General features: G+C 43.5%; 1 protein-coding gene across 1 annotated transcript in view; it reads left to right on the top strand.

The window, feature by feature from the left end:
• The first annotated feature begins 2,066 nt into the window (after positions 1–2,066).
• The window catches only part of TEX37 (testis expressed 37), a 45,358-nt gene continuing 22,376 nt past the window's right edge, over positions 2,067–25,048 (top strand). Inside the window, exon 1 of the mRNA XM_019444279.2 lies at positions 2,067–2,176. Coding sequence (XP_019299824.2) covers positions 2,124–2,176 — 53 coding nt within the window. The 5' untranslated portion in view covers positions 2,067–2,123. The remainder of the gene's footprint in view (positions 2,177–25,048) is intronic.

Consider the following 25,048-nt stretch of genomic DNA (forward strand, 5'->3'; position numbering starts at 1 on the left):
AGCCCTTGCAGGGCAGAGGGGTACGGGTGGGAAATGCCTGCTCAACTCTGGTGCCACCATTGAGGCCTCTGGTCCTTTAGAAGAGGCACCCACACCTACTAACTGGTGAATTGATGAAATGTTATGTGTTGGGATTTTCCTGCCTCTTCTGAGAAATAAAATTACTTCCTCCAGAACTTCATTCATTTTTCTGGAACGAAGCTAAATCCTCTGCCAGACACTTATTTGGACAACTTGCGTTTCAGTCTACAAGTGACATTGACATTTAAGGCAAATCTGTGTCAGGAGTGGTGGTGAAACCAAAGTAGTTAGGATTTCATCCTCTCCTATCGTTGGTACACTTTTGGACATTACTATTGACGTTTGACCGTGTCCTAATCAATCAGGTAGATAGCGTATTGACCATCAAATTAAACCGCAGAGATACTGTTTCCTTTTGGGCAGGCGTGGGCTACATCATCTATATTGCATTCATCTACCTATCTCTCTTTTTTTGTAACCTCGGTTCCTCAAAGTTTCTGCCTCTTTTGTGGGAATGGTAAGTCCACTAGAAGCAAAGATAAGAGAAACAAAACACTTTGGAAAGCATACAGAAAAGGCAGTTGACATGAAGTCACTTATAGGATGGAACCTCAGGGCGGTTGCAGAAATGCACCTTGGGTCAACTTTTCTTTCTTTTCTTTAAATTTTTAATGTTTATTTTTGAGAGAGAGAGAGAGTGCGAGTAGAGGAAGGGAGGAGAGAGAGGGAGACACAGAATCCAAAGCAGGCTCCAGGCTCTGAGTTGTCAGCCCAGAGCCCGATGCGGGGCTTGAACTCATGAACTGTGAGATCATGACCTGAGCTGAAGTCAGACGCTTAGCTGACTGAGCCACCCAGCTGCCCCATCAACTTTTCTTTTTAAATTCCTCATTTGATTTCATGTCCCAGTGCACATCGAAATGACAGCTGCCAAGAGAGATACAATGTTGGAAAAGATTCGGGGAGAATCAAAGGGCCTGGGGTTGTACTCTAGGAGTCTCTTGGGCTTCTCTTTCGTGGTCTTACTGTCATCTGTCATTATCACCCAGGAGGGTGAGTAGCCATAGTAACCGCTGGTGAAAATGCCACCCAGCGTCTTCACCTCTGGGATTGTATGTACCTATTCTTTTTTTTTTTTATTTTATTTTAATGTTTATTTATTTTTGAGAGAGACAGAGACAGAATGTGAGTGGGTTAGGTGCAGAGAGAGAGGGAGACACAGAATCTGAAGCAGGCTCCAGGCTCCGAGCTGTCAGCACAGAGCCCGACGCGGGGCTCGAACTCACGAGCTGTGAGATCATGACCTGAGCCGAAGTCGGTCGCTCAACCGACTGAGCCACCCAGGCTCCCCTGTATCTACCTATTCTTGACCAGTGAAGAATCTTTGCATTTGTTCCATTCGGAATAGGAAAGCACTCCACAATAGACCATCTTCCTTCTTGCTGCTTAGGTTTTCTCCCGTCCGATGATTTCAGCTTCAGGGAGGTGAAAGAACAGAAGAGCCAGAGTGGGTGGGTCAGGAGCTCCTCCAACCCTCAGTCCGTTCCATCGCGTAATCCAGGCACCGTTGGCTCTTGCAAAAATTATTACAAGAGTAAAATGTGATTCTAACTTTCCCTCATGAACACCTGTGCTAGATTTTACTGCCTGGATAATCAGTCCATTTTTACTGTTGACATTATTTCCGGAGAGTCCTTGGAGGAACACCATTTGAAAATAAGGCTGGTAACCTCAGCCTGATGCATCTGATGACGCTTTTGTTCTCTCCGTTGAGTCGCGTCTGACAGAGCATTCGAATTGCAGCTGCTTGAAAATAGGCAGTGTGCCCGCTTCCGAGCCTGTGAAAACGCGTCTCGGTGTCACTGTGTTTTCTAGTCTTGTGTGGCAAGAGAGGTAGATCTGAAAAAGAGAAGTAATTCCAAGTTTAGAGAAAGTGGTGGGGCAAAGCAGAAGGATGACGGCTAGAAGCACCGGCCTCAGATGGTTTATTTACACACCAAAGCCGTCTTTCCAGTGGCAGCGTTCCGCATTTCCAGAAGAAACTCAGATCAGAGGCTTGGCTGTATCGCGCCTCCAGACTTGAAGGAACAGGAGCTGACGCTATGCTCTTCACACTGCGCAGAGGAACCTGGCCTGAGCCCAAGGCCTTTGTCAGGTGCGCTTTCTCTATTGTTCCTCAAATGGCGAGGGATTAAGATGAGGGGGTTGGAGTGGCAATTTTTTTCTGACTCTTCCTAAGCCAGAAGAGACACTTTTCTTAGAGAGCTGTGGGAAGGAATGCAGACTGCTGAGTGCTTTGGGGAGCTTGTTTCCAAACACCTGGGGTGTGTGTGTAATCCGCACTTGAAAACAGCTGACTTCTGCTTCCTCCAAGCCACCTCCCGCCCCTCCCTTCCCTTCACCACTGCTCTTCCTCCAGCCTCCAAAGCCCCGCTCCTTGAATCTTAGGACTAGAAGGAGCCCCACCGCTCACAGCTTCAAGTGGGGTGCGACCTCCTTTATTTAGGCGAACCGGCTAGCTTTGCCGCCCTCCATCCCAACCACTGAGGTTGCAAGTAAGGGAGAGAGTTGGATTTTCAAAATGATCTGTGCCTGGCTCTTAGCCTCTCATGCAAATGTGCGCCTCCGCAGGCTTTTGGGAGGTTAGGACACCTCTGGTGTTGGTATGGTTGATTATTCATCAGCACCTTTGAGCCCTCAGAGAAAGGCCCGATAGAAATACAGAGAACAGAAGGTGGCTTCTCGAACTGCACCTGGCCCCACTTTATTGGTCAACTTACTCCCTCAGAAGTCCTGAGAGCCAGAATAGAAATTACCATATTGCACAAGATTCTTTTTTTTTTTTTAAAGATTTTAATTTTAAGTAATCTCTACACCCACTGTGGGGCTCGAACCCACGACCCCCAGACCAAGAGTTGCATGTTCCACTGACTGAGCCAGCTGGGTGCTCCTACACAAGCATCATTTTAAATGTATTATTTTCTTTTATTTTTAATATATACTTTTAAAGTTTATATGTTTATCCTGAGAGAGAGAGGGAGAGGGAGAACAAGTGGGGGAGGGGCAGAGAGTGGGGGACAGAGAATCCAAAGTGGGCTCTGTGCTGACAGCAGACAGCCTGATGCAGGGCTTGAACTCACGAACCATGCATGAGATCGTGACCTGAGCCGAAGTCGGATGCTTAACCGACTGAGCCACCCAGGCGCCCCTAAATTTTTAAATTTAGGGAATTTTCCCCTCTCAATTTGGGTTTGGTGGGCTAGGTACTCAAATAAATCTCCTGTACAGCTGACTTGTCTGTAAGCCCTAAGAAATAATAGCTGCCAACATCGCTGCTCAGAGATTTAAAGCTGCCCGAAAAGGTTTTTTTAAACTTCTCAGAAACAAAACTGGTTCTGTGAGTAGCATGTAAAGGATTAGAATCAGTCCGCTTCCGAGAGAAGTAAATCAAGCAGGACACCAGACTGGTCAGCTGCACTCTGTCCACAGTGTGCAAAAAAACAATTAAAAATTGTTTAATGCTCCTCGTCCAGCTCTGGAGTCCCAGCCCGTGTGGCACCGGTGATCACCTGCGGGGACCCCTTCTCTCCGTGATCAGCATGTTCACGGAGGGCAAGGGCTGTGGCTGCTGTGTCCCCTGCTCCAACGTGGAGTCTAACACACTGACCGCTTGCTGACTAAATGCTTGCTGGTGCGTCTTGTTATTAATCGGTGAGAGGGTCTGACGACGCCGTACCTCCGCAAGTGTGTTCATTTAGCTTCTTAAAAATCTGCTGCTGTGAAAGGTAAGCTGTGTTTATTTCGAATCTCAAGCTTACCCCTGAAGGAGTCTGTAACTGATGATGGCACTGAAGGCTGTAACTTGCTTTTGTTCTGCTGTTTCCACCTACGAAATACGCAGGATGGCTGATCTGATGATGGCCTCTTCTGTGGCGGGTTGTGGGCTTTCTGTAGGAAATGGGCGTGTTCAGATGGTGCGGGAAAATTGCATATTCTCGACCATTCCTACACTCTTGCATCTATAAATCCAGCGTCTCTTTGCCATAAAGATTTTATATAAAATGGGGAGTATCGAAACTATTTTTCTGTTCATATCAGTCCAGGTTTGCATTTTATTTATCTGTTTATTTTTTTATTATTATCTTTTAGTAATCTTTACACCCAACGTGGGGCTTGAACTTATGACACCAAAATCAAGAGTCACATGCTCTTCTGACTGAGCCAGCCAGACGCCCCTCTCGGTTGGCATTTTAAAACAGATTTCTAAATACATACTTTCAATAAATATAAAAGCTCTACTCAGTTAAGTCACTACTTTGTATTATATTCCAGTGCATAAATAAGATTAATCCTAGACAGTAAGTCCTAAAATGCTTAGGAAGAAACAACTGAAGTGTTAATAATGCAGGACTTTGCCACGGTTTGTGTTTCGAGCCCCAAGATTCTAGCAACGGGTTGCAGTAGGGTTACAGGATTCAAATCTAATTATTAATTGAGTTGGAAAAATAACTACTTGGAAAGAGAAAATGTCATTGCTGGAAAAATAAATAACATTCTATCCAGCCGTTCTCTCTTACCAAGCAGATATATTAAGAGTACAGCTGCCCCTTGAACCACATGGGTTTGAACTACACACATCCACTTATATGCGGATTTTTCCCAGTAAATACAGTACAGTGCTGTAAAATGTATTTTCTCTTTCTTATGATTTCCTTAATAACATTTTCTTCTCTGTAGCTTACTTTATTATAAGAATAGAGCATATAATACAGATAGCATACAAAATATGTGTTAATTGACTGTTCGTGTTATTGGTAATGGTTAACAGTAGGCTATTAGTACTTCACAATAGGCTATTAGTTATTAAGCTTTGGGGGAGTCCAAAGTTACTCATGGATGGGAATGCAAACTGGTACAGCCACTCTGGAGAACAGTATGGAGGTTCCTCAAAAAGTTAAAAATAGAACTACCCTATGACCCAGCAATTGCACTACTAGGTATTTATCCAAGGGATACAGGAGTGCTGATTCGAAGGGGCACATGCACCCTGATGTTCATAGCAGCACTATCGACAATAGCTGAAGTATGGAAAGAGCCCAAATGTCCATCAACAGATGAATGACTAAAGAAGATGTGCCATATATATATATATATATATATATATATATAATATATGTTATTATATATATATATATATAAAATAATAAAAAATATATATATAACAATAAATGACCCACCAGGGCACACTATCACAGAATTTTAGCGTTAGGAATGGAGAGAATATTCTGAAAGATGATAGAGTAAAAGTTAGAAGTCACACACACAGGATTCCATAAGACTGCAGTAATAACTGGTCAATAGGGGAAGATACACGGAAGTGTCTTCAAAATTCAGAGGGATATGATGTGGATGGAGCGAGAATGTATTATGCTGAGAGAAATAAGTCAATTAGAGAGAGACAAATACCATATGATTTCACTCATATGCAGAATTGAAGAAACAAAACAGATGAACATATGGGCAGTTGGGGGGACGGGGGAGAGAAGAGAGGGAAGCAAGCCACAAGAGACTCTTAACCATAGAGAACAAACTGAGGGTTGACGGAGGGACGTGGGTGGGAGATGGGCTAGATGGGTGATGGATACTGAGGAGGGCACTTGTGATGAGCACTGGGGGTTGTATGTAAGTGATGAATCACTGAATCCTGCTCCCGAAACCAATATTGCACTGTGTGTGAACCAAAATTTAAACTAAAAAAGGAAAAAAATAAATTGGTACATTTCTACTGGAAAATGTTATGACTATACCTAGCAATATCTTCATAGCTCTCGTCCTGGAATCCCACTTATGTTCCTAGAGAATAATTTAGCAGAAGCAAAAATAAATGAGTAAGTAAACACATAAAAGAGCCATGTTTTTGAAAAAAAAAATTCAAAGGGGTAACAAAAAAAGGAGAAACAACACAAGAACCCATTAGCTGATGAATGGATAAATAGAAGTGGTATAGCAATGCAAGGGACCTTGTCTGCCAGTAAAAAGGAATGAAATACTGTTACTTGCTACAACATGGATGACGTTGCAGGCATGATGCTCAGAGACTACATGTTGTAGGACTCCATTTATACGGGGGGACTGGGGAGTGACTGCTAATGGATATAGAATTTCTTTGGGGGCAACGAAAATGCTTTCCACTGGATTCTCAGGGCTAATCACTGTTCCAATTTGATGGTTTTATCATCATACTCATTTGATATACTCATTTGACCATTATAACTTGGTGGCTTTGCATGCTAACGTCTCTTCAAGAACCATCAGACTAAAAGGAAATGTCCTTTAGAATGGGTACGCTTTATTATTAACTAACACATCGGTTAGTTAATCCTTTGCTAGAGTTTAGCCGCCTGGGGGCATGTGAGACTCTCTCAGACCCAAGCTTGCCAGTCAGGGATGCTTGTACCTACCCACCTGTCCTTCAAAGACCAATGATGAGTGGTGGGAACGAGTCTTCTCAGGTGGCTGAGACATGAGGTGATGGGGAAAGCACTCAGCTCTTCCTGCAGTGGAGACAACAAAGAGGAGAATATTTCTTTTATTTATCTGCACCTGCAAAGACATTTAAAGAATCATTTGATTCATATATCTACCCATCATTCTGCTTGCCACCTCCTGGATGCAGGTACTGTGCCAGATGCAGGAATAGAGAGACTAGAATAAGCTATCGCCTGCTCCCGGGAGCTCTTGATCTCTTGAGCAAAGTATGGGGATGCTTGAGACATAGTTCCTGGTATTTTTGTTCCTCATATTTTTGCCAAACTTGGCCTATTCCTGTAAGAATAGATCGCCCTTCCTCACCTCTACCCCTTTGGTGTCATTATTTGAAAATTAAGTCAGCTTCTTGTTTCATAGTAAAATATGTGGCATGGAAGGATTACCTGGCTGTGACGCTGTGCCCCTCCGACTGTCTGGGGTGACCCATCCCTGTAGGCTGGCTAAGTCTGCATCAGTCAAAAAATATCCATCAAGCTGCTTCTATGGAATAAGACTGACAAGGTCCCTTCACTCCGGCTGGGGGAGGAGGGAGGTGAAGTGAGGGCTACTTTGGATAGGATGAGCAAGGGCAGACCTCTCTCAAGGATGAGCATGAGACAGCCAGGCTATGAGCTGGAGAACAAGTATTTTCCACCACACCGCACTGGAGGCAGGCATTATCAGTCCAGCCTCACAAGGGAGGAGTCCCGCCCCCAGAAGATGAGGAGCTCATCTCGGGTCCTGCAGCCTTCAGCTGGCAAAATAGACATTCACCTTCTCTTTCTCCCCCTCCACGCTAGCCATTCTCTCTCCACCACCCCCGTGTCAGCTGGAAGTGAAACAGCAGAGGACAATGAAGTCAGATTGGGGAGGGAGAAAGAGCCAAGTTGAATGTTAAAGAACAAGAGGGAAGTAGGCGTGGCCCAGTGGAACAGGATGGGGTCATAAGCAGGGTTCCTCTTGCTTCTCTGCTGTTCTCTGGTCATTTTCCTTAAACACTGCACGTCTCCAAAGAATGGAGTCTTATTCTTGCCCCAAGAGAAAGCTTGAGCAAAACACTGGACTGAGTTTTGAGCATCAGAGAAGTGTGTGGGAATCTCCCCTGCCCAAGCTTGCCGGCCAAGAATGCTTGTATCTCCTTACCCGTCCTTCAAAGGCCAACGACAGGTGGTGGAAACTGGTCTGTTCAGGTGGCCGAGGAGAGGGCAGGGGGGCGGGGGGACACCCACCTCTCTCTGCACAGGAGGTAACAGATAGGATGGGTTCCCATGTCGTGCCTGCAAACATTAACGCACATTCATAAAAAACTGGGCTTTCACAAAGCATGAGGCCCTCAGTCTGTCATCAGCCAGGCTGGGAAACTGGGGTCCCACCTGAGCCATCCTTCTTCTTCAGGACACTTCACCAACCAGGCCTCTGAGAACCATAAATAAAGATCACTGCGAATGGCTTTTCTGTCTGACCCTTTAACCTGAAATAAAAATAAAGCTTGGAGAATGTAATCCTGACTCAAGTCTCCTTCGTGGGCTCCTCCTTCCCTTACCTGTTGACAGGTGCCTGCCAGACCTCACAGTTACCTTTGATTTAGCCGTAATGGCATCTCCACACTTAGCTGAGGTCTGCCCTGTAATCCTTCCCAAAGCTTAAGTCAATTTATATGGTAACCTGAGAGCCATTTCTTGCTTCCAGATGATGTCACCGTCTGTTAACACCTACTGGAATGATCACCATACTCATGCTCAGGGCAACGGGACAGATTACTCTCGAAGCCAGAGCTGGGCTAAAACAAATGTTCAACAAGTTTTCAAAATAGAAAAAGAAGCTTTATTCCCATAGGCCTTTTTGTAAACTCCTCTGATACCACAGTCCTTATTTGCAGAGAGCCAAGAATGGTTTTTCTGAATCAAAAATCTGCACCTGAGAAGTTGACGTGTGTTTACGGGGAAAAAGGTGGCAAATCTGAGACTGGAGCAGAAGAGCATAGACGTAAGGATCAAAACCTCCAGAGGAATTTTAAACCATGGATTTTGCTCCGTTTGAACCCTGAAATGAGTTTGCATCAATAAAAGTTAGCCCCAGCATTTGTTTGCTTGAGCACAGTTCTGGGTACAAAGGGGTCTTAAGTTTCTTTGTTCCCGACTCCCTTGGGGTCACGGAGTGAACAAGGTAACAGTGTCTTTGCGTTAACCAGCATCTGCGAACCACAGCAAAATTAGGACCGTTTTGTTACGGGACAGATGGACTCTGTGGATTAAGCGGTGGACAGAGAGCTGTGTTTGTGTGTCTTCACATTGCGCTTTGTTTTAAATGTATGCAAATGATTAAAATAAAGCGTCTTTGGCTTTAAATTTTATGAATAGGGGTGTCTGGGTGACTCAGTTGGTTAAGTATCCAACTCCCTTGGCTCAGGCGATGACCTCCTCGTTTGTGAGTTCAAGCCCTGAGTTGGGCTCCACGTGACGGTTTACTAGACTCCATTTTACACAAAATTTTTGTATAAGCATCAGCTATATTTTACTGACTTACTGTACCTCTTCTTACCAACCTCCAATTGAACTCAGATCCATTCTTCTAAAATCCCAGTTCCCAGGGGTGCTCGGGTGGCTCAATCGGCTAAGCATCTGACTCGATTTTGGCTCCGGTCATGATCTCATGGTTTGTGAGTTCGAACACCACATCGGGCTCTGTGCTGACAGTGCAGAGTCTGCTTGGGATCCTCTCTCTCTCTTCCTCCCTCTCTGCCCCTTCCCCGCTTGTTCCGCCTCAAATAAATAAACTTAAAAAAAAAAAAAAAGTAAATTTTATGAATACGTCGGATGCCTGGGTGGCTCACTGGTTCAGCGTCTCACTCAATTTTGGCTCAGGTCATGATCCCAGGGATGTAGGATCAAGCCCTGCATTGGGTTCCACACCGAGGTTGGAGACTGCTGGAGATTCTCTCTCCCCCTCCCCTTCTGCCCCTCTCCCGTGCTTGCATGCTCTCTCTCTAAAACAAATAAAAGTTAAAAACCTTAAATGTTGTGAATATATCAATGTTCTCTTTCCCTACTGTATGATTTTCCTATTGCTGCTGTAGTAAGTTACTACAAACCTAGTGACTTAAAGTAATATAAATGTATAGTGGCAGGGATCAGAAATCTGAAGTTTTCAGAGGAGGATCTGTTTCCTTGCCTTCCCCAGCTTCTAGCGGTCACCTGCTTTCCTAGGCTCGTAGTCCCTTCCCTCTGTGTTCAAACCACGTCACTCCGACCTCTGCTTCTGTCCTCGCTGCTTTTTCTGACTGTGACACTCCAGCCTCCCTCTTAAAAGCACCTTTGTGATTCCATTGCACCCGCCCCGATAATCCAGGATAATCTCCCATCACGAGATCCTTAATTTAATCACACTCGCAAAGCCCCTTTTGCCATATAAAGTAGCATAGTCCCAAATCCCAGGGATTAGAACACCAGGCATCTTGAAAAGGCATTCTCCAGCCTACCATACCCACTTTCACAAGTGTTTCCAAACGTGGGAGCTGGAAGTCCTTGCTGAGATGCAGATGAAGAGCCATTCGCACACCCAGAGTGTGCCCCTCACCACAGCTCACTCCTCGAGAGAGCTTTTGTGTCTATCCCTGGGCCCAAAGCCTTCTCCGCAAGGGGTCATGGCTTCTCTGCCTCTTGCTGCGAGGTGGCTGAAATGGCATTGAACTTGGTGTGACTTTAAACAAGAACAAGACTGTTTAACATCTCTGAGGGCAGTTTCATTGGGTGTAAAAGGGAAAAGGGAAATAACACACACTTCTCATGGCCCTCGAGGGGTGAATGAGGTCAGTGCTGGAAGCACTTCATAAACTGTAAAGACTTTGTAGGCATATCCTCCAGCAGGACTCATTTTAAGGTATAAATTATGTAGCCAAGAGATCGTTAGAGGAAGAAGAGACTTGAGATCCAGTGTCCCAAACCCTTGTGACAGATGTGACATCTGGGGCTCGTATGGCTTCACATGCCTGTCACGAAGCTCGTTACTGGGTAGGCCACGATTGGTTCCATGTTCTTTCCATTGTCAGCCCAATGGAACGGCAACGTGTTCCACTCAGTACACGGTGGGCCATTCACTGGGCTTTTCTACTCAGGTTTGTCCAGAGTCTCCCATCCACTGTCACCACAAATTCTCGAGTCTATACCTCTCTTCTCTATGTCTCACACCTGATGTTTGTTCAGTCCTCTCTTTTCCAGCATCTACTTCGACTGTTGCTGTTTTTTTTTGTTTGTGTGTTTATTTACTTACAGTTGAAAGAGGCAGAGAGACCAGGAGCAGGGGAGGGAGGGAGGGAGACAGAAAGAGAGAGAGTCCCAAACAGGCTCTGTACTCAACACAGAGCCCAATGTGGGGCTCCATCCCATGAACCGTGGGATCATGACCTGAACAGAAATCAAGAGTCAAATCCTCAACTGACTGAGCCACCCAGGTGCCCTTTACTGTTTTAAACACTTACTGATTTCTTGTTTTTCACCATCTTCTAGTTTCTTCAATATAAGCTGAGATAATTGACTCAGACAGGTTATTTGATGGAATACGGGATGCTCAATTAAATTTTAATGTCAAATAAATTTTTAGTGTAAGCATATCTCAAATATTTCGTGGGACATGTCTATAGTAAATAACATTTCATTCTTTATCTGAAATTCAAATTCAGCTGGGTATCCTCTTTTTTAGTAACAAACTATAGACATGATCCCTGAAAGTATAGTATTTATTCTGTTATTTTTTTTTGAGACCTGCCTCCATTTCTAATAGAATTATTTTTAAAAAATTTTTAAATGTTTATTTTTGAGAGAGAGACAGAGCTTGAGCAGGGGAGGGGCAGAGAGAGAGAGGGAGACACGGAATCTGAAGACACAGAATCTCCCAAGCTCTGAGCTTAGGGTACAGAGCCTGATGCAGGACTCGAACCCACAAACCATGATATTATAGCCTGAGCTGACGTCAGATCCTTAACCAACTGAGCCACCCATGCGCCCCTCTACTAGAATTATTTAATGTTACAAATTTCTCTCTAAACTTTATCTGCATTACACACATTTTGATGTTACCTTTCCATTTTCATTCAGTTATAAGATCCTTTTTAATTTCCCTTTTTATTTCTTTTTGGGTTATTTAAAAGTATGTTACTTAGTTTTCAAATACTTGGAGACTTTCCAGAGATACTTGATTTTATTTCTAATTTAATTCTATTGTGGTCAGAGAACATGCTTTTTATGATTTAATCCTTTTAAATTTACTGAAACTTGTTTATGGCCCAGAACGTAGTCCACCATGGTAAATGTTCCACGAACACTTGAATTTGAAAAGAATGTATATTTTGCCATTGATGGATAGAGAGTTCTAAAATGCCAATTCAGTCAAGTGATGGATCATTTACCAAGTCTTCTTACTGATTTTTCACTCTACTTGTTCTAAAATATTGATAGAGGCACATTGAAATCTCCAACTTCAGCTGTAGATTCATCTATTTCTCCTTATAGTTCTCTTGGTTTTTGTTTTTGTTTTGAAGCTCTGATATTCGATGCGTAAACATTTAGGATTGTCCTGCCTTCTTGATGAATTGACCATTTCATCATTATAAAATGAGTCTCTTCCCTGGATTCTGAAATCTTCATTGTCTGATGCTAATACAACCATACCAACTTTTTCTTTTTTAGTGTTAGCATGGTATATGTTTTTCCATACTTTTATTTTATTGTATATTTATATTTAAAATGTGTTTCTTGGGCGCCTGGGTGGCGCAGTCGGTTAAGCGTCCGACTTCAGCCAGGTCACGATCTCACGGTCTGTGAGTTCGAGCCCGCGTCAGGCTCCGGGCTGATGGCTCGGAGCCTGGAGCCTGCTTCCGATTCTGTGTCTCCCTCTCTCTCTGCCCCTCCCCCGTTCATGCTCTGTCTCTCTCTGTCCCAAAAATAAATAAAAAACGTTGAAAAAAATTAAATAAAATAAAATAAAAGAAATAAAATGTGTTTCTTATAGGCAACATCTAGTTGCTTTTTATTCAATCTGATAGTTTCTGGCTTTTAATTGTGATGTTTAGGGGGTTTTCTTGTATTTACATGTCAGACATTTAAAGTAGCTCTTTTGCAGGGCGCCTGGGTGGCTCAGTCACCTAAGCATCGGACTTCAGCTCAGGTCGTGATCTCATGGTTCTTGAGTCCGAGCCTCGCATCGGGCTCTGTGCTGACAGCTTAGAGCCTGGAGCCTGCTTACGATTCTGTGTCTCCCTCTCACTCTGCTCCTCCCCCACTTGCACTCTGTCTGTCTCTGTCTCTCTCAAAAATAAATAAACATTAATAAATAAATAAATAAAGTAGCTCTTTTGCTTGAAAGAAGGAATACCAGTATACACAGATTGAGCAGAAGCACTGACCTTATGTGCTATAAAAAAATAAAATGTTTTCAAGAGCTACATTTCATTCTTGATGGATTTATTCACTTGCATTTGTGCTTAAATGTAAACCAATACAAAAATCATCAGGTTTTTAAATTTAGGTTCCTGGGTCCCACTCCCAAAGAGTGTGATCTGGGTCTGGGTCTGGTCCTGGAGCTTGTACCATAGGACACAAACCGCGCCACTCTGCCATCACCGTGGTAACACCGCCAGCGCAGGAAGTTCTCAGATCACAGCTGGAGGAACACTGTGTACAAAGCAGCCAGGTCCACTGGATGTACCATCATCTGTTTTTCTTTTTCTTTTCTTTTCTTTTCTTTTCTTTTTTTTTTTTTAGGTTATCAAAAGTAGTAAACAAATATTTTGGGGTTTGCCTTCCCAGTCCCAGCTGAGAGACAGCATGAGCCGATTACCATTTAAGTCAAGCCAATTTCCAGTGACATAAGTTGAGTCCTTTAGGGAGGCAAATTTCTTCTTCAGGGCTAGATCTCCATCCTTTAGTAGAACCTGTGTTACCAAGAAATGAAAGAGAAGAAAGCAGCTACTCAAATGAAATCTGAGTTTAATGAAGACGAAAGGTTTTGGTGACTTATTTAATTGCAACAATAAGAGCATATATATCGTGGAAAAGTGTCCTGCATTTGCCAGTCATCTATTTTGAAACTTTCTGTTGTTGTTGTTGTCGTCGTGATTGTTGTTGTTGTTGGTGGTGGTGGTGGTGTTAGAGAAAAACCACACTCTGGAGTGTTCCTTCTCACCTCTCCCCTATCATGGCTCTTGCCCATTTTTCGGGATCAGCCCAAGCAAGTCCTTTTCTACAATTCTGCCTCTCAGACTCACTATAAAGCTAGAGTTGATTATGCAGATTTGTCACTTGGTCAATTGATTTTCAGCCGCCTTCTGGGCCCATGACATCACAACAAACCAACTTTGGAAGCCAGATGTCAAATGAGGAGAAGAAATTATAACCTGGGCCCATAAAGGAAAAAAAAGTATTGGTTCCCTGGGTGCTGGGATGGGTGGGAAATCCCACCTGCCAGATCAGTTGCTGAGAAGGAGTAACAGGTATGAGGAGAGAGTACCACCGAATGCAGAGCACTAAAGATTAAAAGAAATGTTTTTCCTTGTGCTAGTATACATGTATGTAAATAAATTCAGTAAGTGTTTATTTAATATTCTAGCAGCAAAAAAAAAAAAAAAAAAAAAAAAAAAAAAAAATCATTTGGCATCTCCCATACCAGGAAATCTCTACTATAGTCTCAGACTCTTCAGCACAGGAGTCAGGCACATGAGCAGACCATGCAGCAAAAATCTGGGGAAACCAGAAGAGGCTTCTGAGGAAGGTGGCATAGGAGCTGGGCGGCCACCAAAGGAAGAAAGGGCATTTCTGACGGGGATCTTTGTGGGGGCGATTGGAAGTGGCAGATGAGGTTGCAAAGGTTGGATTGGGGCTCAACCAAGAAGGGCCTTAGATGTCAGAAGTTTAAAATTCATAAGCCAGGATCTTTCAGGTTGACCTCAGCTCATGCAGGGCCCACAGGGAACCATGCAGAGACACAGACACAATATCTTGCATCGTGTAGCAATTAGATTTGCATCTGATTTTTGTTGTCATTGTTTTAATACGTGTTGAGGTTTCTAGACCGTTTGACCAACGATGGGCAGTGATCCGTGCACAAACTGAGTGGTGCAAGAAGACAGATCACTGAGAGAGGGGCTCTGTTTATCCACAAATACCTTGACAACTTGCAGTGATGGAAAAGGAGACACAGACAAAATGTCATGTGGAATAGGGCAACAGTCAGATTGGCAATGCTTCCCTTACCTGTCTCAACTTTGTTCTTTCCCTGGCGTTATTCCTGCAGCCTGGGATCGCTCGTATTTCATGCGAATGACACCAATGCAGAGATCTTCTCAAAGTATTACTTTCAGCACGTGTTTATGTGCCATCAAATATAATCTAGGCAGTTTCAACTCTATGCAGGAACGAACACAGGAAGAGAAGTAGGGATATTGGAATTTCCAAACTGGATCCCTAAAATATGTGCCTCTCTGTGGCATCTCCCCAGCTGCCATCTAAAACCATGTCCAGCCCCTTTTTCATCCTCCTATAACTTCTTATGTCTCACAAATAATATAGCTGCTCAATAATCAATAGTAAAGGACTTCTTGTGGTGGTTTGGATGTATACCTGATATTAAGATACTTCTCATAAAAATATAAAATAACAAAGACTATGGAAGAGAATATAGGCAGAATGGAGGCTTGCCTGTTTTAAATATTGGTTCAGATGATCAGTGAATTGTTTCTTCCATTATTATTGTTTTCTTTTTTCTTAAGTAAGCTCTACACCCAATGTGAGGTTTGAATTCACGACCCCAAGATCAAGAGTCATGCATTCTACTAACTCAGTCAGCCGGGTGCCCCTGAACTGTTTCTTTTAAGATAAAGTTTATAGGGGTGCCTGGGTGACTCAGTCGGTTGAGCGTCCAACTCTTGATTTCAGCTCAGGTCATGATCATGGTGTTGTGGGAGCAAGCCCTGCGTTGGACTCCATGCTGAGTGTGGAGCCTGCTTGAGATTCTCCCTCCCCCTCTCCCCCTCTCCCCCTCTTGTGCTCTCTCGCGCGCTCTAAAATATAAATAAATAAATAAATAAATAAATAAATAAATAAAGTTTATAAAATGAGATATTACAGGGGCACCTGGGTGGTTCAGTTGGTTAAGTGTCCAACTTCAGCTCAGGTCATGATCTTGCGGTTCGTGACTTCCAGCCCTTTGTCAGGCTCTGTGCTGACAGCTCGGAGCCTGGAGCCTGCTTCGGATTCTATATCTCCCTCCCTCTCTGTCCCTCCCCCGATCTTGCTCTGTCTCTTTCTCTCAAAAATAAGTAAACATTAAAAAAAGAAAATTTTAAATGAAATGTTATAAACTAACACATACACAGTATAGAAAACTTAGGAAATACTCAAATGTTGAAAGAAAAGAAATAATACATAGTTCCACCAATCTAATACATCTGTCGTTCACATTTTGCTGATTTCCTTTCGGGCTTTTTCTTTATGCACAGTTCTGATCTATTTCTTAAATAAGAAAATAAGCTTCTGTCAAAGTGTCAGGGGAGCACATGGAATCTCTGAGAATTACTTTTTAAGTGGGAGAAAGTTTGAAACGCTCTTAAGCCTGATGTCCCCCAACTTCTGGATCTGTCAGTAGAACCCCTTTGCTATCTGGAAGCTTTAAGGTGAAAATGAATTTGGTCCTGTATTTCCTTAGCCAGCACTGAGCCCCTCTTCTGTGGTCTGCACGGTGCTAGGCACAAGGTCACTTAAAAACCACCGAGTTCTCCAGGTGGCTGGGTGAGCAAAACAGGACGATGCGCTGAGTCAGAACTTGTAAAAGCCCTGAAATTCCGAAGTGTCCATTAGTGACAGACGCTAGCTGACAGAGGATTTGCGTGAGGACAAGGACAGTGACCGAGTCTGGAAGATAAATGGAAGCCATGGGAGAAAATGACTTTTTTTTTAATGTTTATTTTTTTTTTTAATTTTTTTTTTAACGTTTATTTATTTTTGAGACAGAGAGAGACAGAGCATGAATGGGGGAGGGTCAGAGAGAGGGAGACACAGAATCTGAAACAGGCTCCAGGGGCGCCTGGGTGGCTCAGTCGGTTAAGCGGCCGACTTCGGCTCAGGTCATGATCTCGCAGTCCGTGAGTTCGAGCCCTGCGTCGGGCTCTGTGCTGACAGCTCAGAGCCTGGAGCCTGTTTCAGATTCTGTGTCTCCCTCTCTCTCGGACCCTCCCCCGTTCATGCTCTGTCTCTCTCTGTCTCAAAAATAAATAAACGTTAAAAAAATAATTAAAAAAAAAAAAAAAAAAAATGAAACAGGCTCCAGGCTCCGAGCTGTCAGCACAGAGCCCGACGCAGGGCTCGAACTCACGGACCGTGAGATCATGACCCGAGCCGAAGTCGGCCGCTTAACCGACTGAGCCACCCAGGCGCCCCAATGTTTATTTATTTTTGAGAGAGCATGAGCGAGGGAGGGGCAGAGAGAGGGAGACACAAGAGCCAAAGTGGGCTCTGTACTGACACCACAGAGCCTGATGTGGGGCTGGAACTCACAAACTGCAAGATCACAATCTGAGCCGAAGTCAGATGCTCGACTGACTGAGCCACCCAGGTGCCCCGAATTTCTTTCTAATTAAAAAACAAAAAACCAAAAAACCAGTATGTGGTTAATGTGCAAAGACGTAACAGGATTACATGCTGTAAGGACATGATCAAATTGCCCCTTCAGGTAAACTTCCTTTAGCTTCTGGATAAAGTAAGTGGCAGAAGGATGCCTTGGGAGAGCAAATTGCCTTCAGAGAGGAACCCTGCTGTTCTCCTGAAGAGGGAACAGTGTGGAGACAGCCCTATGATAAGTCATCAACTGTACTTCTCCCTACAGCCAACCTGGACACGAGTAGTACCTCTGGCATCTAGTAATAGCCGCTGAATTTCCAGAGAAGTCTGGGAACCCTTACGAGCCCACAGCCCAGAAAAGGTTGAAACCAGGATTCAAGCAGTCCTTTCTATTCTTGGAGAAAAAAAAAGAAGAAGAAAGAAATGCCTCCCCTCTTTGAGCAGCGGACTTGCACTGTTGGCAGGGCAGGAGAACGTATCAATCACACTATCAGGTTCCCAAAAAACTCACATCTACAAATCAAAGAGCAGTATCTCCATGTCTTAGCTTCATCTACAGTGAGTAGCTAATCAGTGTCACCTTCAAATCACAATGGCAAATATTCGAGTTCTAGAAAGCCCGTGACTCTGAAGGATACTGGCGATACCTCTGCTCATTTCCAGGATGTCTGATTTATAAAAACCTTGGGTTTAGCCAAATTAAGAAAGGTAGGGAAAAGATTCCTGGAATAGTGGCTCTGGTTTCACAGTGGCTTATCTCTGCTCTGGCTAATCACTTTGAAATTAACGGGCCTCAGGGCCTTGCATTTAGGGGCTAGCACAAAGATGCACGAAGAGAATTCCAAATTTTACTGCATTGCTAATGAATGGTATGAAGCCATAAGAGGGAAACAAAAGAAAAGATAAGAAGAGAGATTTAAGAGGAGAAAAATCACTGGAGATCTTCGTCATTACCCTTTCCACTCAGCCTCCCAAATCAGATAAAAGCCCTCTTTTGCATAACTGTTCTTATCTGTAGGATCTTCAATTTGTGATAATATTCAAGGAGTAAGGGACAAAGGAGTGGGCTGTAATTGAAGGGTTAAGATGCCATGACTTTCAATTAAAATTATTATGATGATTCTTTTCAATAGTACAGAGACCTAGCATTTAGTTTCTGGTGACAAAACTGAAACTCACATTTCAAAAAAATCAGAGAAGCCTCCCAAAAAAACCCAGAGCATGCCCCAGAGCACACAGATTTCACATTTCAGAAAGCATGGACTTCATTTTGAGCTTCTAAAAGTTTTTGGGGAAGAGTAGCTGACAATTCCGGGGCAGGTTCATTCAGGAACACAGAGGGTAGATTTTCAGGAGAGAGGAAGTGAGACGGGATGTCTGGGGAAAAGCAAACACTTCACACTTCAAGGTGGACTGAAATTTCTCCCTTGCCCTGCCCCTCTTCTCCCATGACCCTTAAGATCCTTGATGCACCTTAGCTGAAGTACAGATCAAAGGGAGAGGGGTGACTCTTGACACAAACTGAAACCACCCAGTTGTTTAATTATCTCTTGATGCAAAACGCCAGGCCTTGCTTTGCTTCTCCATCAGTGGAGGCAGGTGGTTTAGTACCACGGCATTTCTTTTCCGGGAGAGGTTTATATTACCTAACAGAGCAAGAGTGGGCCGATAATAGAAAATCTTGGACTCAGTTATACGTTTTGGAATGATTGAATTCATGACTCATTTTGGAGCCCACAAAATACTTCTTAAGCATATGAAATGTAGGCATTACATTTTCAATTTAGAATCTGATGCTGGAGGACGTGGTAGACATTTTTCCAAAGAAGACATGTAGATGGCCAACAGACACATGAAAAAAATGCTCAACGCCACTCATCGTCAGGGAAACGCAGATTAAAACCACACTGAGATACCACCTCACACCTGTTAAAGTGGCTAAAATCAAAAACACGATAAGATAAGTAACAAGTGTTGGCGAGGATGTGGAGAAAAAGGAACCCTTGTGCACTGTTGGTGGAAATGCGAACAGGTGCAGCCAGTGTGGAAAACGGTATGGAGGTCCCTCCAAAAATTAAAAAGAGAACTGCCATGTGACCCAGTCATTCCACTACTGAGTATTTACCCAAAGAAAATGAGAACACTACTTCTGAAAGCTGTACGCACCCCTATGTTTATTGGAGCGTTATTTAGATAGCCAAGTAAGTAAGACCAAGTGTCCATCCACAGGTGAATGGATAAAAAAGACGTGGTACATATGTACGATGGAATAGTATGCGGTCATAAAAAGAATGACCTGTTGCCATTTGCCACAACATGGATGAATCTAAAGGGTATAATGCTAAGTGAAATACATCGGGCAGAGAAAGACAAGTACCATGATTTCACTCATATGTCGAATTTAAGAAACAAAACAAATGAACAAGCAAAGAAAAAAGAGAAGCAAAAAACCCGACTCTTAAATACAGAGAACAAACTAAGGGTTTCCAGAGGGGAGGTGGGTGGGGAATGGGTGAAATAAAGTGTTTGGAGAATACACTTAACCTTGGTGAGCACTGAGAAATGCATAGAATTGTTGAATCGTATTGTACATCTGAAACTAACATAATACTGTATGTTAATGATACTGGAATAAAAAATATTTACTGAGGCAAAAAAAAAAAAAGTAGAATCTGATGCTAACTGCATGTTTAGGCTTAAAAAAAAAAAGGCCTACAATTAAATTGTCAAATTCCTGGGGCACCTGAGTGGCTCAGTTGGCTAAGCATCTGACACTTGGTTTCAGCTCAGGTCATGGTCTTGCTGTTTCATGAGTTTGAGCCTCGAGTTGGGTGCAAAGCCTCCCTGGGATTCTCCCTCCCTCTCTTGCTGCCTCTCCCCTACTCGCTCTCTTTCTTTCTCTCTCTCTCTAAATAAATAAATAAACTTAAAAATTTTTCTTTAAATAAATAGTCAAATTCCTTACTTACTCTAACATCAAACTAAAATATTCTCTGCTAAGTTCTGCTTGAGTATCCCCTTCCCTTTGTCAGCTTCAAGTTTTAGGAGCATGAAGAGTTTCAGTGAAGGCATTTCTGCTCAAGGATACAGTGAACATTTCTTATTGCAAGAGGGGGGGATACTTTATAAGCATGAGTCCAAGTCCAAATGGAGGCCATAGCCAGGGAGGCAAAGAAAGAGCAGACTTTTAAGCCAAACCATCATGGACTACTTTCTGGCTCTGTGATGTTGGGCTTCGGTGTCCTCCTCTGTAAAATTGACGTTCTGATATATTACGGGATCGTTGTGAGGATTAGTGATGATGTACATGGAGGAGGAAGCACACGGTCACTCTCTAAGTGATCCTGGGTAAAGATTATAATAACATCCTATTCTCAGAGCTATATCATATCATACCGTATTATGGCTCACCAATTAGCTCATTGTACTTTTTCAAAAAATTTTTTTAAGTTTATTTATTTATTTTGAAAGAGTGAGCAGGGGAGAGGCAGAGAGAGGGAGAGAGAGAATCCTAAGCAGGCTCTGCGCTATCAGCACAGAGCCTGATGTGGGGCTGGAACTCATGAACCGTTGAACTCATGAACCATGGAGATCATGACCTGAGCTGAAGTTGGAGACTTAACAGACTGAGCCACCCAAGTGCCCCATTACTTTTTTTTTTTTTAATGTGTTTATATTTTTGAGAGAGAGAGAGGGAGGGAAGGGCAGGGGATCCAAAGTGGGGCTCAAACTCACGAGCCATGAGATCATGGCCTGAGCTGAAGTTGGACCCTTAATCTACTGAGCCACTCAGGTGCCTCTATGGCTCCCCAGTTAGTACCCTAATTTTAAAATGCAGTCCGGTAAATTTGTGGATCATAAGAGTTGTGCTTTCACAACGCAGAGTACTAACCACTACACGATCACGGCTAGAGTTGTGCTTTCACATCCAATGTTGACCCATCAATTAGATATTATGCTGGAAGTGAAGTATGCATGAAGTACTTTTAAATCCAGAGTCCCCTGCAAATAGTAACCAGAAGAAATGACTGTGTTGTCAACTATTTGTATTTCTCTTAGAAGAACAAGTGAACTACTTTTGTAGCAAGGGTGTAACCTATCCCAACAGCCCCCTCCAATGGATCTGGTTTTTACGGGGAAACCATAGCAATATTGAACATATACTTCAGGAAATCTACAAATCAGTTCAAAGGCAACTCCAGATTGAAAATTAAAGGCCCACACACTAGCCGCAGCATCATTTTAGCCAAATGAAATAGCTAAAACTTAGTTTAGTTTATGTTTTGTGAGATTGAAGGGTTTGTTACAGTAACTTTTGTTTGAAATGTAGAATATTAGAAAGGGAAAACTACTCTGATGGTAAAAAATGGTGATGGTAAAAAAAAAAAAAAAATGGCGATGGTGCCAGTTCATGAAATAATATACTACGTTATGTGTGTGTATAGAGGGGGGAACGGAGAGAGTTATAAAATGCAAATCGGAGGAAAAACATTTGCTTCACAAAGGATTCTCCATTTGTAAATTCAAAAAACAACAACTTCTCACTAGAGCCAATGGATGGGCCTCTGGGCTCTGGGAATTCCTTACAGGTGAATGTATGATTTTTTTACATGTAAATATCCATGTTTCTGGAGAAAGTGTCCACAGCTTTCATCTGATTTAAAATAATAATAATAATAATAATAATAATAATAATGAAATGTGGAGGGTAGGCAGTAACAGTTGCTTTAAATATTGAAAATTGTATTTATTTTTAAAATTTTTTAAGTAATCTCTATACCCAACACGGGGCTCAAACTCACAACCCCGAGCTGGCTTTGGTGGCATAGCCGTGAGCATAGCTGCCTTCCAAACTCACAACCCCGAGGTCAAGGGTCACACGCTCCACCAACTGAAGCAGTCAGGTGCCTCTAAATATTAAAATTTTAAAAACATTTCAAGTGAGTTTTGTTACCTATTTATGGGAAGTGTTAAAACTGACTATAAACAGCCCTTGTATTGTGGTTCATCAATGAACACCTTAATTTTAAATGCAAGTCAAGGGAATTTGGGGACCATAAGAGTTGTGATTTCATATCAAATCTGACTCACCCATTGGACATAATGCTGTCAGTAAAAATGAGAAAAATAAGAAAAATAAGGTAATAATGGTTTCTATTGCAGCTGATGATCTGTAAGATGGCACATGTAGAACAAAGACACTTTTCTTGTGGGGCGCTCGGGTGGCTCAGTCAGTTGGGCGTCCAACTTCGGCTCAGGTCATGATCTCGCGGTTTGTGAGTTCGAGCCCCGCATCAGGGCCCTGTGCAGACAGCTCAGAACGTGGAGTCTGCTTCGGATTCTGTGTCTCCCTCTCTCTCTGCCCCTTCCCTGCATGTGCTCTGTCTCTCTCTGTCTCTCAAAAATGAATAAATGTAAAAAAATTAAAAAAAAAGACACTTTTCTCAGGCAGTAAGTAGTACAGCACAGTGGTCGAGACCTAACCGGCTGAGGTTACATCCTGCCTCTGTTACCGTTGTGTGATCTTGGACAGTGACTTGACCTTGCGAGGATAATGGTTGCTGGTTGTCCTGTGAGAGTACCGTGAGGATTAAATGGACGAGCAGGCGGATTCTTAGAACAGTTTCTGGCTCGGAATAAATGCTCACAGGTGTCTGCTGTGATCCTGTAAAGCATCAGACAGGAAAAATGTCGCGCAGGCTATTTCCCAGAGAAGCAACAGGGCATTTTCCTATTGATATCTCCTGTGAGGATCAGCGTCCACTGGGCATTACCCATTGTTTTCGACTGGACACCTAAAATTCACTAAGTGGTATGTCCCTACTGGAATGGGTACCACCATCGGCGGTGTTGCTGATGTGCCTCACTGCTGGGCTACGCTGGCTTCTGACCAACCAGCGGGGAGCGTTGCCCTGAACCAGCACAGAGCTGGTCATTGACACGGGCTAGCAGAACCCCCGTAACAGCATTCAATTCAATAGTGGTGTTGGAGGACGCAAAACGGAGTGAGGTCAACTGCGTTTGACACTGAGTGTGGCACTTCATTACCTTTGTGATTTAGGGCAAGTTCCTTAACTCTCTGAGCCTCAGTGTCTTCATCTGTAGGATGGGTTTGCTAACGGGAGCTCCCCCTTTAGTACTGTCATCAGTACCCACTGCACTCTCAGCCAGTTCTTTGAACATCGTTTTAAAAATGTTTATTTATTTTTTAGAGAGAGATCGAGCACAAGCGGAGGAAGGGCAGAGAGACAGGGAGACAGAGGATCTGAAGCCCAGAGCCCAATGTGGGGCTTGATGAACCGGAGATCACGAGCCCTGAGATCAACCCTGAGCCAAAGTCAGAGGCTAAACTAACTGAGCCACCCAGGCGCCCCTTATCCACGTCTTTGTTAGATCAAGAGGCCTATGTGCCTGCCACTGGCCATGAGCCTCCAAGTTCCTGCACACTCAAGGTGACAGGAAAGGAGGATGAGGAGCAAATCCCTTGGTCCAGAAAACTGTCCCTAAATCGCTCAGATCCCACAAAATGTACCAAACGGACATCAAACAGTGATGTCTTAGGTCCGCCTGGCATCTTCGATACGCGGGCACGTAGAAATCTGTGCATGAGGTCTTTGTGTGTTAGAGGAACCTGCAGGAAAGTAAACAGCAGTGGTGGTGAGTGGGTCAGAGCACTGTGAGAAAAAGGATCACCAGCAGCATTTAGGGGAGGGCCTCACTTCGAGGTCGGGTTTGCCTAAGGCAGGGTTTGAAGGAAGTTTTAAAGGAGTTGCCTCCTAATTGCAAGATGACTCCCCACCCTGTTCTGCAGCCAGACAGGCTCTGCTCTGCCTTTTTGGCCAATCAGTGTCCTCTGAGTTAACAGTAGGGGGCCTGGCCTTTGTGACTCTTCCCAGCCCAACAATCCTATCTCTAAGGCTGTTAGTGGCAGTATCTGTGTAAATGCCCTCCCTAGATGGAGCCCTTCATTTGGCCACAGGGGTGGGCCTTGTCATTTTAATAAGATCATGGCCCTCCGAACTGGAGGTGGCTGTCCCAGGGCAGTCAGCGTAGAAACAGCATTCCATTTTAGCTGTTCACATCTCCTGGTCCTAAGAACTAGAAGGACATACACTTCTGCAGAAATAGATGTTCTGGGCACCCGCTGATGGATTGACTTATGTTCAAGTTACTTTTCCAGAAATAGGTAGGGAAATAAACTTGATATTTCAGACTTCACAAGTGGTCAGATGAAGCCAAGGACATCTTTGCAACAAGAAAACGGCTAAAATATTTTTCAAATATTTATAATATTTGCACATAAGCGTACATAATGGTGTTAACAGCTGTCTCTCCTTCCGGCCTCAAGGAGGGATTGGCTTTAAAGAATGTGAAGAACTGACTATATTCAAAAGCTGTGGAAGGTGTCAGAGGGAACTTAAGAAGTCTGAATTCGGACGTTCACTTGGATGTCTCACGCCATGTCAAACTGACCATAGCCGATGCGTACTTGGGGGATAAACTAGAAAGAAAGTCAGGGAGGCAGTATGCTAAATCAGGTTATCAGTTACCTCTGTGGGGAAGGATATTTGTGATCAGGAAGAGCCTTGGAGGACTGGCTGATTCACCCGGTTCTGTTTCTTGATCTGAGTAGATGTTCACATGCATCCAATATGTTGGAATAATTCATTAAACTGTGTATGTATATCTTAAGCATTTTTCTTTAAATGACCTTTTATAATGGCCAAAAAAGAAAGATTTCACCCACACAAACCTTGGCCTCCTCCATTCTCTACCATTTTAGTAATTGGTCACGCCACCATTGAGGTTCCAAGACCTGAGCATCATTCTTGACTCTCTTTGCTTGCTTTCGCCTCCACCCATCCCATTAGCAGCCCGGAAAGTTCTCTCCT

Source organism: Panthera pardus, unplaced genomic scaffold (assembly GCF_024362965.1).
Source record: "Panthera pardus isolate Hobbes unplaced genomic scaffold, ASM2436296v1 HiC_scaffold_26, whole genome shotgun sequence".
In the NCBI taxonomy this organism is placed as follows: Eukaryota; Metazoa; Chordata; class Mammalia; order Carnivora; family Felidae; genus Panthera; species Panthera pardus.